Genomic DNA, 13,700 nt, shown 5'->3' on the forward strand with positions numbered 1-13,700 from the left:
ATTTTTGATTTGAGATTTATCATCGATCGAATTCGTTTTACATAGAATATTTTTGAAGATGCAATTTAAATTCAAAGCTGGAATAAAACTTGTAGATAGATCAATAGAAGCATCAAATCAAATGACTTAATACCGTTTGTTACGAAATATACATCATAGTACCATTTTTAATTAAAAAGTAATCTTACCTTTGAGAATGAACTTGAAAAGAGCAATACAGATCCATTTAGAATGTGCTTGAAGTCTACTCATAAAAGAATCGGTTTTACTTCACAAACGTCAAGTCGTCATCTTTGAAATCATGACTTTCTTTATTTCGAATAATTGGTTATGAAAAATTAAAGCTCCATGATTTTCAGTGGTTTTCAAGACATTTTAGTGCGTTTTTCAGAATACTATTCAAAGAACAACCTTGATTTTCTAAATGGAGAAAGACAGCTTGCACCGAACAATTTTTCCTTATATTTGTGAAAAGACAGAATTCGTTAATCTTCTTTAAATAATAAATCAGGATGCAAAGTGATGAAGTTTATATTGGCAACTTAGTTCTATCGACAACCCTTAAAGAATGCGATACGAATCACACGGGGCTTAAGGGTAAGTGACAATAATTCTTATACTACTTTTTAAGACAACAGTGGAAACTAAGAATTCAGATGTTCTAATAAAATTAAAAGAATTGTGTAAGACATCATTGTGTAAAATGAGTCGTAATTCAATGTCTGAAAATTGCAAAATTAGATGTTCGAAGTTTTTAAGAAAACTGTCATGATGATGTCTAATTTTTTTTCATTAATTTTAGAAGAAAAATACGAATTTGAAAGACTTAAGCATTATATGAGTCATTGAAAATTTAATGCCGTTAAGTAAATTTGTTAATGTTTTCTGATGTTTAACAATTTTAATGTGCTACAGTGGCTCTCAAAAGTGTGCGTACACCTACGACTTTCAATGAAATAGGGCCCCGATTCATTGGTTATAATTAATATTTCGGAATAGGTATTTAATTATAAGATCTATGATCAATTTTCAACAAAACTACATGAAATTAAAAAAAATATATTAAAACTAATTTTTTAAAAATCAAAAACCAAAAACTGCCGGAAATTTTATCTCACAAAAGTCTTCGTACACTTTAAAAAATATGCATATATTATTGAATAATCTAACTTTTTATTAAGTTATTATTTGGTAGAATATCATGCAGTATCAACAACACCTTTTAAACGCTGGGAATAGATTTTATTCTTTTTTCTTTTTTTGCGTAATTTCTGAGTAAGTGTTCAATCACACTTCGAGTCTTACTGTTTCTAGCTCTATTTTCTTTCCAAAGCCGTATTTTCATACTCTAGCCTCCAGATACCTCTAAATATGTTACATTAAGTTCAAATCTGGAGATTGAAGGGGTATTTTCAAAACTTTAAGGCAATTTTTGAGGCACTAGAAGCAAACGTTGAGAACCGTGTGTTTATCGTTATCTTGTTAAAAAAATAAAGTTGTTTCCGATAACCAAATTTTTTTGCTAAGAGTTTAAAACTGGTTTCTAAAATATTTAAATGAGCGGTATCGTTCATTATTTCATCAAAAAATTCCAAACTCCCAAGTACTGATGCTGATATGCACCCTCACACAAAAACACCTTCACCGTCCTGATTAATTGGTCCAACTAAGTTCTTAAGATTACGTTCCTAATTTTTTCTTCCATTTACAATTATACAATAATTTAACCCAAAATATTGAATTCATTTTTATCTGTAAGTAAGACGTAATTCCAAGACGTTTTGAGCTTATTTATCATTGATTTTGTGACGAAAAGCGTAAGCTTTCTGTTTTTCGCACGACCAAGAAAATTTCTGCGGGAAGAAGTAACATTTAATCCAGCTAATCAGAGAACTTCGCGAACACTTTTAGGTGAAAATTAAATGCAAAAAGTTTCATTTAACTCTGCAGAAACTTTTACAGCACTCAAATGTGTATTTTTCATAAATTGTTTAACTATAAATCTCCGATCACGCTTTGTCACTTTTGCCGGTTGACATTTTCTTACCTTGTTTTCGGTCCGATTCTTTTTTTTTTTTAAAGCATTTTATCAAGCATTTTACTATAGAAAGAAATAAATTAACTAATTTAGAGACATTTCGAACCAATTTACCGCTACTGTGAGGAAAAAATTCAAATTTCGAATGGTGTTTGTAGTTTTTTTACGAATACCAGCCATTTTAAAGTAATAAGTACAATATTAAGGAATAAATAAGCAAAAAATAAAGCCAAATGACTTTTAAGAGTCAACACAATGCAAAAACATTAAAAAAACGACAGATGATAATTTTAATCATGAATTTATTTGAATATTTTTGAGTGTACGATGACTTTTGTGGTGTATTATTTCTCTGTCTTTTCGTTTTTTGACCCATTTCAAAAAGAAGATCCATCAATATTTTGACACAAATGCAGAGATTTATTTAGAATGACATAGGAATGATGTAAGAAAATATTGGACTTCATATTCGAATTCCGTTTCGCGTTATTTTGGTTTTACTAAAAAATTTCAAAGTGTACAAACCTTTTTGAGAGACACTGTACATAACATTCTTGTTTCTGTAAGAGCACTTATTTTCGTGAGGCTTTAATTTGCGTGATTTTCGCAAACCCGTCGTAATCGCGAAAATTTAAGCGCCGCGATTTTTTTTTCTGCACAAAATTCACTTAATAAACAAAATTCACGAACTTTTCAGCTCGTAAAATCACCGATATCTTTATTTTCGCGAAAATAATGGCTTGCGAAAATGAGTGCCTATACAGTAATTACTAAAGCGTAAGAGAAAAGGATATGAAACATTGAATGTGTGTGTCTGCGTTTTTTTTTTTTTTTTTTTGACTAAAATACCAATCGGAAATTTCTAAAGTTAATAATGTACAGGATTAGCATAAGAGAATATCCTGATTTTAAAAATTTATTTTTCATAAACTGTTACACTTCCCACTATAAATGATGCACACAAATAAAGATAAACTGTGGAAGTTTTTGTGAACGTACTAAAACGTGCTTATTCCGCACTAGCGCAGCTAGAAATTCCTTCCGGGCGGAGTTTTTTTTGGTCACAACAGTCCTTACACGTGTATTAACTACTGTATTAGGATTGGCAACAATGTTAAAACCAAGATCTTTAGGGGGTATTTTTGTTTTTACCCCCAAACCACACCTTTTGCCCACTTCGCTGCGCCACTGACGTTCCGCAACGCTGGATTTGCCGTGCAGGCCCAGCGATCAGGGATGATTCACCCTTCATGCGTTGGCCAGCCACATCCCCAAACCTAACTAACCCCAAGTGATTTTTTTCATGGGGTTTCGTCAAAAGACATTGTTAAAGCACCACCATTGTCTACAACATTGCAAGATCTGAAAGATAGCATGTGAGTAGCATTACGAAAAATTGACAGTGAAGCACTTCAAAATGTGTTAGGTGTTTTAGCGTTGTGAAAGGCTCAAGCATCGAACATTTGCGAGAGAAAAAAAACTTGGACAGTTTATCTTTATTTTCATGTATCATTTATAGTGGTAAGTGTAATAGTTTATGAAATATAAATTTTTAAAATCGGGATATTCTTTTATGCTAATCCTGTATTAAAGACAAGAATTTTCCTGAACGTAGCTTAACTTTTTTTTTTCTGAAAGCTGCATTGAGTTCTGTTTTCGAATTGAATTCACATTGAAGTTAAATAGTTTCCTTCATGAAATCGGACAAAGCTGCCTTATTATTGGGAAAAGTCTCCGGTGCTGGATTATCAAAAACATTCATCATAGCAAAGTAACATAGAGTCACGAAAAGATTGCATTTTAGCTATTAAAACTATTTGAAAAAACTTACTCATTTCAAATGACATTACTGTTTTTATTTTTTATTGTTATTAATGTGTACAATCAGCAATAGGAAAAGGGGAGGAGTGGATCAGGTTTTTTTAATACAATGCCCCAGCTGTCCTATAGAATTTAAATTACAACCACGTGGTACCAAAACGGCACTCAAAACCCGTCATTTTTATGTCCTCTTCATTTTTCTCATATTCGTTTGTGTGATTTTTAACTGCGATCTCTATCTACAGCATATTTTTGTAAACATGCAAAGTTGAGTATTGTATTGCTATTCGTGTAACGTAGGAAAAAAAAAATCTTTCATGCGTTTTGTATAATTTAAAAACAAATAACGCAATCTATATCGCCAAAAAAAAAAAAAAAGACCGATTTTTCGCATACTTTGAAAAAGTAACACCTACCTAATTTTTAAAAATGTGTGAACGAAATTGAAATATTTGTAGTAAACGAAGAAGACAAAAACGCTGATTTTTCGAATTACAGGGCTGGGGCGCAGAAGAGATTTTCGGTATTTTCCCTCAACCCTCAGCAACGCAGTACCAACTAGAATTTTTCCTTTCGTGCAGGAAGGGGGCGGGGGCGGGGGCGAGCACGGAAATTTTGGGGCCTGTCAAAGATTACTTTTGCCGGCCCTTTCGTATAGTTTACCCCTCGTATCTACATATATTTCACCCCTCATTAAAAAAAATTTTTGGACGCCCTTGTGGCTCAGGCCCGGGCCAATAGGTGTCCCTTCTCCCCTCCTCTGTGCACGTCTCTGCCGGGGGGGGGGGGATGGTTCTGCTATACTTTTATATAAAAAATATTGTGGAGGTGCTTATTAGGATACCTCGTTTTACGCTTTTTTCCCCAAGTGAAATGCAATCCCTGCCAAAAGTGGCCAATCCCCACATACATTCTAGATACATTTTTGTATTCAGATAAAATTAAATCTTCTGTCAGAAGTATGGCTTCAAAATTTTCAGAAACACCCCTAAAATGTTCACATACTTTAGTTACCGTTAAAGGTCATACTTTTACGTTAGTAGATACAAACTGCGATGAAATTTTATGTTCAAACCTCAAAAGGTTAGTTAAGTACTCTTGAAGACTGCAAAAATTCCTCCTTTAGTGCTTTTAAATGGATTGAAAATTCAGTACAAGTGATAAAAATATAAAATATGAAATAAAAAAAAAAAAATTATTAAACTAATCAATTATATCACCTGCCGCGCAGGTGACGAATGGGGCTTGGCGAGCAAAACGAGCAGGGGGCAGAGCCCTCTAGTATTTAGACTAAAACAGCCCACTTTCACCTGCCCTGCTGCCCCCCCCCCCCCAACAATCTGGGAAGAAGAGACGAAACGGACATGTGTCAATGACGCATGATTTAACTGACCTTTTGAGGTTTGAACTTTAAATTTCATCACAGTTGACATCTCCTAAGGCAAAAATATTACTAAATTAGTGAATACTTAAGTAGTTTTGTTTAAAATTTAGAAATTTTAAGGCCATATTTTCCACAGAAGATATTATTTGATTTGAAAAATAAATTATATAGGTACTGTCCACGGGATTGGCAACTTTTGGCAGGTAATTCATTTCGCTCCGAAAAACAAAAGTTGCAAAACGAGTCACAATATGTGTAGGTTGACACATGTCTGTCTCGTCTTTTCCTGACAGACTGTGAGGAGGGGGGGGGGATTGTGCAGCTAAATTTTGATACTGGGGGATAAGGGCAATCAAGCTGCAACGATACATGATCCCCTTTTCTCATAATCCAGACACGAAATGATAAAAATTCTTTCATCGGAAATCTAAAAAATCGCTTTATTGTACTCTTTTTTGTAACTCACGCCTCATTTCAAGCTCCAAAGAAGTCATTTTTGTCCTCTCCAAGATTATGTGACTGACCAGTTAAGGTTTAAACATCAAATTTATCACAATTGACATTTCCAAAGGCAAAATAACACCTTTTTACGGAAACTGAAATTAGTCTACCAAAAAATCGACGCACCAAGAAGGAGTTGTCAGAGTAAAATGAAATTTCACGCACATGATGTCAACATTGAAAAAGAAATACAAATTGAAAGCAAAATGATTATTTATTACTAGAAAAATCCCAATGAATGAAAGTTTTAGTACCTTGTTGAGCCACCTATAGCCTGAAAGTACGAGGCGATCCTGTCGGGCATTGAAGTATAGCAGTCTCGTGCAATGTCCTACTCTCATCTCATACTACAGTTACCGTAAGCCTTGCCACTAATTCGATCAAACTCATAGGCTGCCCAATTCTCGAATGATCCCTGATTACTCGATTTGTGACAAATCTGGCCAGAGAAGTTGATAATGTGAAAGAAGTCCGCTGAGACCCTTGCTGCGTGTGACCGAGTATTGTTGTGTTGAAAATGGGCCCCTGGGAGGCCCACCATTACATTTGACTGAAGCATGACACAAACGTACCGTTAGGCTGTCATGGTGCTGTTTATCAATATTAGGGGTGACCATGTTTTGTATACGATAGCATCCCATAACGTCACTCCAGCTGTGGGTGCAGTGTGCCCAGGCCCGAATTTATAAATTTTGGGCCCCTCTGGCAACAAAATCTTCTCCACACTGTATTTAAAAAAAAAAAAAAAAGTAACCTTACTCCGTAAAAGCGGTGGCAGCTTATCTGCCTCTACAGTAATGGAGTAACTTGACTGATTAAACTGGTGTAACGCTAATACGTTACACCAATTTTTTTTCTTCATTTTTCAATTTCTTGGGCCCTCCTGCACTGCGGGGTCCGCGGGTTCACAGATCCGGGCCTGAGTGGGACGTAAAAAAGCAAAGTTAGGTTTAATTAGAGCTAGAGCATTTACACTGTCGGATCCACGAAAGTAAAAATCTAGTTTTGTGCAATGTGAAACCATAATCATAAAACAAAACATAAAAACTTTTATGTATACAATTTTAATAATCAAGTTTCATGAATGGTTGTATGTTCAGTTTTTGTAGAAAAAATTCAGTTTTGAGTAGAAAAAATACTGAACTAAAATATCATTTAATGAAATTAGTGCAAGTTTGTAATTTAGAATGAAAATTAATTTCTATAGTTTAAACGCATATTTCTAGCTGCAGTTAAGCTTTACCATAAAATATACTCAAAATGCATTACTATAAACGTTGCTATTTTATGAGGAGGGCAAAAACTCGGCTATATAAGAACTATGATTGAAAACTGGGTCGCGAATACTGAAGGGTTAAGAAACGCGGTTCTTATAACTGAACCGAATCTTCGTAAAATGCCCCCGTACAGATCTAACTTCAAGTTTTTATATCAAGTTTGAACGAGAAGAAATAGAGCGAATTTTGCACCCCCCCTCCCCAATGTTGCTGCCTTTGCCTAATGCCCGGCCTACTCCCCTCTTTAGTCAATAACGTGTTTTTTTTATACTGTCAAATGAGCTGATCGCCGAAGGCGGTGGTAAGCAGTAAAACTAATAAAGAATTGCATTTACAAAATTTCCTCTCAATGTTTTCGGAGATGATCAAAATAGATTGTTTGGTAGCTCATTGCTTTGTGCGTACGTACATATACCTATGAACATCACAAAAACAGTAAAAATTTGTTTATTAGGCGGTTAAATTGGAATTTTAATTTGAAATTTTGTTCGGGAGATTTTTCTTGATTACAATGCTTCTTTTACTTCCTACGAACAAGTATAACATGGTCGTTACGGACCCCGGTAAAAAAACAGATACAATATTTCTTGCAGTTACTCATGCCAAATCCTCATATACTCGTATATAAAAGCCAATGATCGAGTATCGCTCCTGACGTCATCAACAGCGAAACTCGCGCCACATGATAATTTGATAACATGTTTTGTTAATTTTTGCAGTAAGTTGCCGCCTTAAGTCAGGGCTAAGGCAGAAATACATAAAATACACTGCCAGCTCAGTCATTCCATCATTCTATGTATTTCTGCCTTAGCCCTGGCTTAGGGCGATAATTTACTGCAAAATACCATGCCTTGCCATCAATCTTTGAATTGAACCGCACCATTGCTGCAGTCACTCATCTGGTGTGCTAATTCTACATTAACTACCGGTTTGTTTGGCTCTCTTAGCTCCCTTAAGGGGTTTTTCGCCTCCAGCTCGGTTATTTTTTCTATTCCGGGCTGATGAGTGCTAAAAAACACGAAACTACAGTCCTCGGATAGAATGAATGAACTTGAAAGTAACAATAAAAAGTGTATTTTATGTATGGTTTCGGTAATGTTTAACGTACAACGAAAAGGCTTTATTGTGACATGGCTGAACTGGATCCGGTAACTTAATTGTTTTACTGGTAAGATTGTGTCCTTTCAGGGGAATGAAGAAACGAAAAAGTGGTCAACAATGAACGCCATCTGCTGGAGTTTAGGGTTCATCCACTGGAGTTAGGGTTAAAATTTCAACTATCAAAATATCACCAATCAGGCAATGGCTTCGTTCAAATGAGGAAGCAATTTTCACCCGTCATACCTTGACGGGCGATTTTCTAGTAATTGTTTATAATTGAATTTGTAATATTTAACTTATAAAGTTTATTCTTCGTTCTGTTCAATGCGTTTTCACTCCCGGAGTGCTCATTAATTTTACTTTATAAATTTGCTTCGATTATGATGTGTTTAATACACTTTTTTATTCAATCCTTTTAATCTTCCATTACGTTTGATTTTTACCCCTTATTCTCTTTTCTTTGATTTATAATCTAATGATCAGTTACTTTAAGGAAGTCCATTAGCTAAAACGGACATAATTCGTTTATAACTCAATTTATTTTTCTTGATTTTTATTGAGTTAAATATGGAAGTCTGTAATCTTTTCCGGAGTGCCGAGACAACTTAGAGAAAAAGTTATGGATCAATTTTCGCCACTAAAACCTTCAGTTCCGGATTATTATATTACATCGTCGAGTGTTAATTGATACATTTAGTAGCAGAATATTTTTAGTCCATAAAAAAAACCAAGGTCAATAAAAAAGTTAATATTATTTAGGAAATGAATAAGGTAAAGTCGTTGAAAGGAAGCTGTAGAAATTCAATCATAAATGCCATGAATTTTCTTTTTTTTATCTTGATCCATCCATTTGTTTCGGGCTGGTTTCTAGAAACTTTGAGAGGTTGCTGAAGGAAGGATAGGAAGAGGGGGGGGGGGGGGTTTCCATCAATAAGACGTCGTATGTTCATGCTGCAAGCAGAAGTGGATACAGAATGCAGGGGAGTGGTCATGGAGGTCATACTCTAAAAACCGTCGGCAATATAATGTCATTCTACCGGATGGTTCACCGCATTTGAACAGTAATCAAGTTACAAGTGATTGCTTGAAAAATAAAATTCATCTAAACTATTTAATAAAGATATATTTTGTTACAAGCGATCTTTTTGTGGCAATACATATCCCTCTCCCCCCCCTTTTTTTGCAAGGTGTTTAAATCTAATTTTAATCATATTTTTCTGCATACAATACGCATGGATATCGAATATAAACTATGAATACAAACGTAAGTAACAAAAAATTAAATTTTTTTTTAAAAATTACGATAAAAGTCACTGTTAGAAATAATACTTTACAAAATGTTATTAATGAAATTTATGCTCTACTAGGCACTTTTTCCCTGCCTGAGTTGGTGCTTTTTATTGACATAGTACCACCTCCATAAAATTGTTTGTAACCAAAACAATATTCTTGAGCAAGACCCCCTCCCCCCTAAAAATGTTAGCCTGTATTCAAACATGCTGTAAGTTAGTTCTCGCCAATTCATTCTAATAAAATTCAGTGAATTCTGTAAAACATGTTTTTCTGCTAGCATAGTGTAAACGCAGGAAAAGTAACCTGAGCTAGATTGTCTTTTTTTTTCTTCAATCTACTTCCACAAGACATTTTGCTAGTAGGGTTGTATCACTTTTAGTGATTGTAATACCGGTATTCCGGCATACTTAACACCGATATTTCGGGATATTTTGCAATTCCCTAAAACCGGGACATTATACAGTTAAATACTGCAGGGTCGTATTTAAAGGGCGAGATTTTAATATTCAAATCCCCCCCAAAACTTTCAAAACTATTAAAAATACTTTATATATATATTTTTTTGCTGAAAAAAACTATCATTAATATTTTATTTTTTCAATTTCATTTGAAAAATGAAATTATTTTTTTGGAAGAACTGTAGATACTCTCAGCGCTATATCTACTGTATTTATTTTTATTGCAGTTATTACAAAAATCATTTCTTACTGGTTAAAATATGGTTACGATCCTGAAATACCGGTGTTATCCGTATTTTCTGAAAATACCGTTTATATTCGCAGCCGTTATTTGCTGCTAATACCAAAAGTTTGCTGTAAATACAATTTCCAGTTCAAGCGTTTCTAATTAACTTATTTGCTGTCTGCTGTCATTTTAAATTCGTAGTTTTTTTCATCAACGAGTTACAATCAAAATCTGTCATTTGATGCCAAACTTTTTATTCAAAAATACAAATAGAGAATCAATTAACAAAGCATTGTTTATTTTCATCACGACATAGTATGATGAATCATACTTTAGAGTAAATTAGGATTTGTTCCTTATTGTATTGTAATACTATGATAGTTCCTTTATACTTTTTTTTATTTATCAGGTTGTAAATTATTATTTTTCTGCTCTTATCATTAACATTTGATTACAACATTTGTTCTTTCATTTCATATTTGTTCATCATAAAAGTATTTCATTTTTACCGAAAACGCCTTTTTGAATAAAAATGTGCAATATGACAGTGAAACGAGCATAGTTTTGTACATTTTTTTGAAAAATTTCTAATAACGTTGAAAAATACCGAATACCGGAATGATAGTTTTGGTCCAGTATTCCCAACTCCAATAAACTATAGGGGGCGCTGCAGCTACTGTCTAATGGCGGATGAAAAAGGTAAAACAAACAAATGCCGTAACTAATAACTTGCTTTGACGCTTAGTGAATGACAGTAATTTTTCATCGTGTTTGTGGGAAGCTGTCTTTTCTATTCTTCTGAAATTACATTACATCATAAACTGCCTGAAGCCTGTAATTTACCCCAAAGAATACACGTGGAATAAAATGTTTTACCTTTTTCTTTAGTATTATTAAGCACCGCAAGGTAGCGTATTCGAGCTCTGGAGTTGCGAATTGCAATCGCTAATCACTACGCATTATCGTAGAACACAGAAAATAAAAACATTGTAAAAATGGGGTATTTTTTTCAAATACACCAATATATCTTGAATCGTTGTAATACCTTTCTTGATGCTGAAAGTACCCATTTTATTTCGTTGGCAAGAATATCGACGGATCGTATTATTTAAGAATTGTTTACTGGGTCAGTAGGTGACCCGCAGTTCACCCCAGGTTGCCGACCACTGATTCCAGCTTTTATGATTTGCCTCTGAGGATATATATTTTTTCGCCCCGTCCCCCAGCATTCTTGACCTCAACGAATTACAGAGGAGCACCGTTTTTATGTTTCTCTTTTATACGTTTTTATCAATTATACGTTTTTCAAATCGATACCTGCAGAATCTAATGCACATTCACGTACATCTATTATACGTTTTTTTTAAAAATTTATACGCTCTTTTCATGCAATCCCTTCGAAAACGTATAAACGATGCTTCATTGTATGTACTTCTTTACTAATAATAAAGCTGAAAGTCTCTCTGTCCGGAGGATGTCTGGATGTCTGTAGGATGTCTGTGATGCGCATAGCGCCTAGACCGTTCAGCCGATTTTCATGAAATTTGGCACAAAGTTAGTTTGTAGCATGGGGGTGTGCACCTCGAAGCAATTTTTCGAAAATTCGATGTGGTTCTCTTTCTATTCCAATTTTAAGAAAAAAAATATCATAAGATTGACGAGTAAATAACGAAATTATCATAACGTGGAATTGTAACATGGGCACAAGCCAATAGGCGAGATACGAAATTATCATAACGTGGAACCGTAAGATGGGTACAAGCCAACTGGCGAGAAAATTCACCATACATTATCTATACATATAATAAAACAAGATGTTTGTGTGTGTGTGTGTGTGTGTTTGTGGCGCGCATCCTGGGAAAACGGTAAGGCCTAGAAAGATAAAATTTGGTACACAGGTGCAGTTTTTGCTGAAAATGTGCACCTCGGGCTTCGATTTTTGATATTTTAATTAGAAAAAAAGTTATTTAATGTTTTATGTTATTTTTAGCACTTTTTAGTGCTCTTGACCTCACAGATCCCGAACCAATTGCGCCAGACGGATATTTTTTATACTATTGTGTAGGAAATTTAATTTTAAATATGATGAATGAAAAAATTTTGAAGATAGAGCAATTTTTGTATTTTTTACAGATTTTTGAAAAAACCTTTATTTTACATTTTTTTCTGGGTTTAGTTTTTTTCGAAACCCATCCTGCGACAAGTATTGAACCCTCAACTCTAAAATTTTTGTTGGTAATAGTAAAAACATTCCGCCCCTTTCAGAAGAAAAAAGTTTTGAAAAATACGCAATACTTTTTTTTTACAATTTTTTTAATGGCAGAACGCAACGCGAGCTGTTCGCTTGCCGGCTGATTCCGAGCTTACCTCATCACGTGATCCAACTGAAATCGTTTGCCTCCTCTTCACCTTTTTTTTTTTTTTTTGCAAGCGCTACTTTTTGAACACTACGGGGAACATAGAGCCTTTATTTTTGAGGGCTACTTTGATTAAATAAATAAAGCCCGCGATTTTTTGCATGATCTTCGTTTCTGTTACGAATTGGCGGTTAGGTTAGGTAGATACAGAGACAGATAGTGGTTGAGTGGACAAAAAATGTTTTTTTCGAATTAATACTTACATAAATAAAAAAAAGATTGTACTGTCAGGGGGTAGATATGCGCAGATCGTATAGATTGATAGACAGACAAATATAGAGTTCGATATAGCAGATGGACAGCAAGAAAGAGGCATGCCCATCATTTAAGGAATTTCAACGGGGTGTCAGTGCCCCCCCCCACACACACCATGACTTTGAAAAAACAATGCTTTCAAATAAAAGTGGAAGTGCTTTTTGTTATTTTTCGACAAAATTTGCATGAAGAATACGTCGTTTGTGTCTCCCCCTCCTTTAAAAATATTCCAAACGACGGAACTGGAGATAGGTCTAGAAAATATATTATTCAAACTACTAATGATATACATAGATATAGATTGATTGATACCGCCACGAAATTTGTTTAAGCAGCCGGCGAAGGCGGCAACATCGGTGTAAAAAGGCGAAGGATAATATTGAGAAAAAAAGAGAAAAACATTGATTAATACAGGCGCTAAATTGTCTAAGCAGCAGCCGAAGGCGGCAACTCTGGTGCAAAAAGGCGAATGGCGTAAAAAGGCGGACCAGCTGGTCGCCGCAGGCGGCTAGTTTGTAAATATACAGGCGAACCAAAAGACCTTTTGATTTTTCTATTACGGGCAAAGCCGTGCGGGTATCACTAATTTAACATATTTCTCCTTCTTTGAAGCATCAATGTTTTCGATTGATAGACGTGAGTGTTTAAGTTCGGTTATATACATTTATTAGTAACTATTCACCCATTACGTTAGTAACTTTTACCCGTCATGGTAGGACGGATGAAAAATTGCTTCTACGTTTGAACGAAGCCATTGCCTGTTTGGGGATATTTTTATAGTTGACATTTTAAACCCTAAATCCAGTGGTTTAAACCTATACTTCAGTATGTAGCGTTCATCGTTGACCATATTTTCGTTTCTTCATTATTCTAAAATGACGTATTACCCAGTAAAATTGTTAAAGTGCCGGATCGAGTTCAGCCTTGTC

At 34.6% G+C, this 13,700-nt stretch overlaps 1 protein-coding gene across 1 annotated transcript in view; it reads left to right on the top strand.

The window, feature by feature from the left end:
• The first annotated feature begins 382 nt into the window (after positions 1-382).
• Positions 383-13,700, top strand: part of LOC129230724 (corticotropin-releasing factor receptor 1-like) — a 235,223-nt gene continuing 221,905 nt past the window's right edge. The window contains exon 1 of the mRNA XM_054865145.1: positions 383-597. Coding sequence (XP_054721120.1) covers positions 513-597 — 85 coding nt within the window. The 5' untranslated portion in view covers positions 383-512. The remainder of the gene's footprint in view (positions 598-13,700) is intronic.

Source organism: Uloborus diversus, chromosome 9, assembly GCF_026930045.1.
Source record: "Uloborus diversus isolate 005 chromosome 9, Udiv.v.3.1, whole genome shotgun sequence".
NCBI classification, from domain to species: domain Eukaryota; kingdom Metazoa; phylum Arthropoda; class Arachnida; order Araneae; family Uloboridae; genus Uloborus; species Uloborus diversus.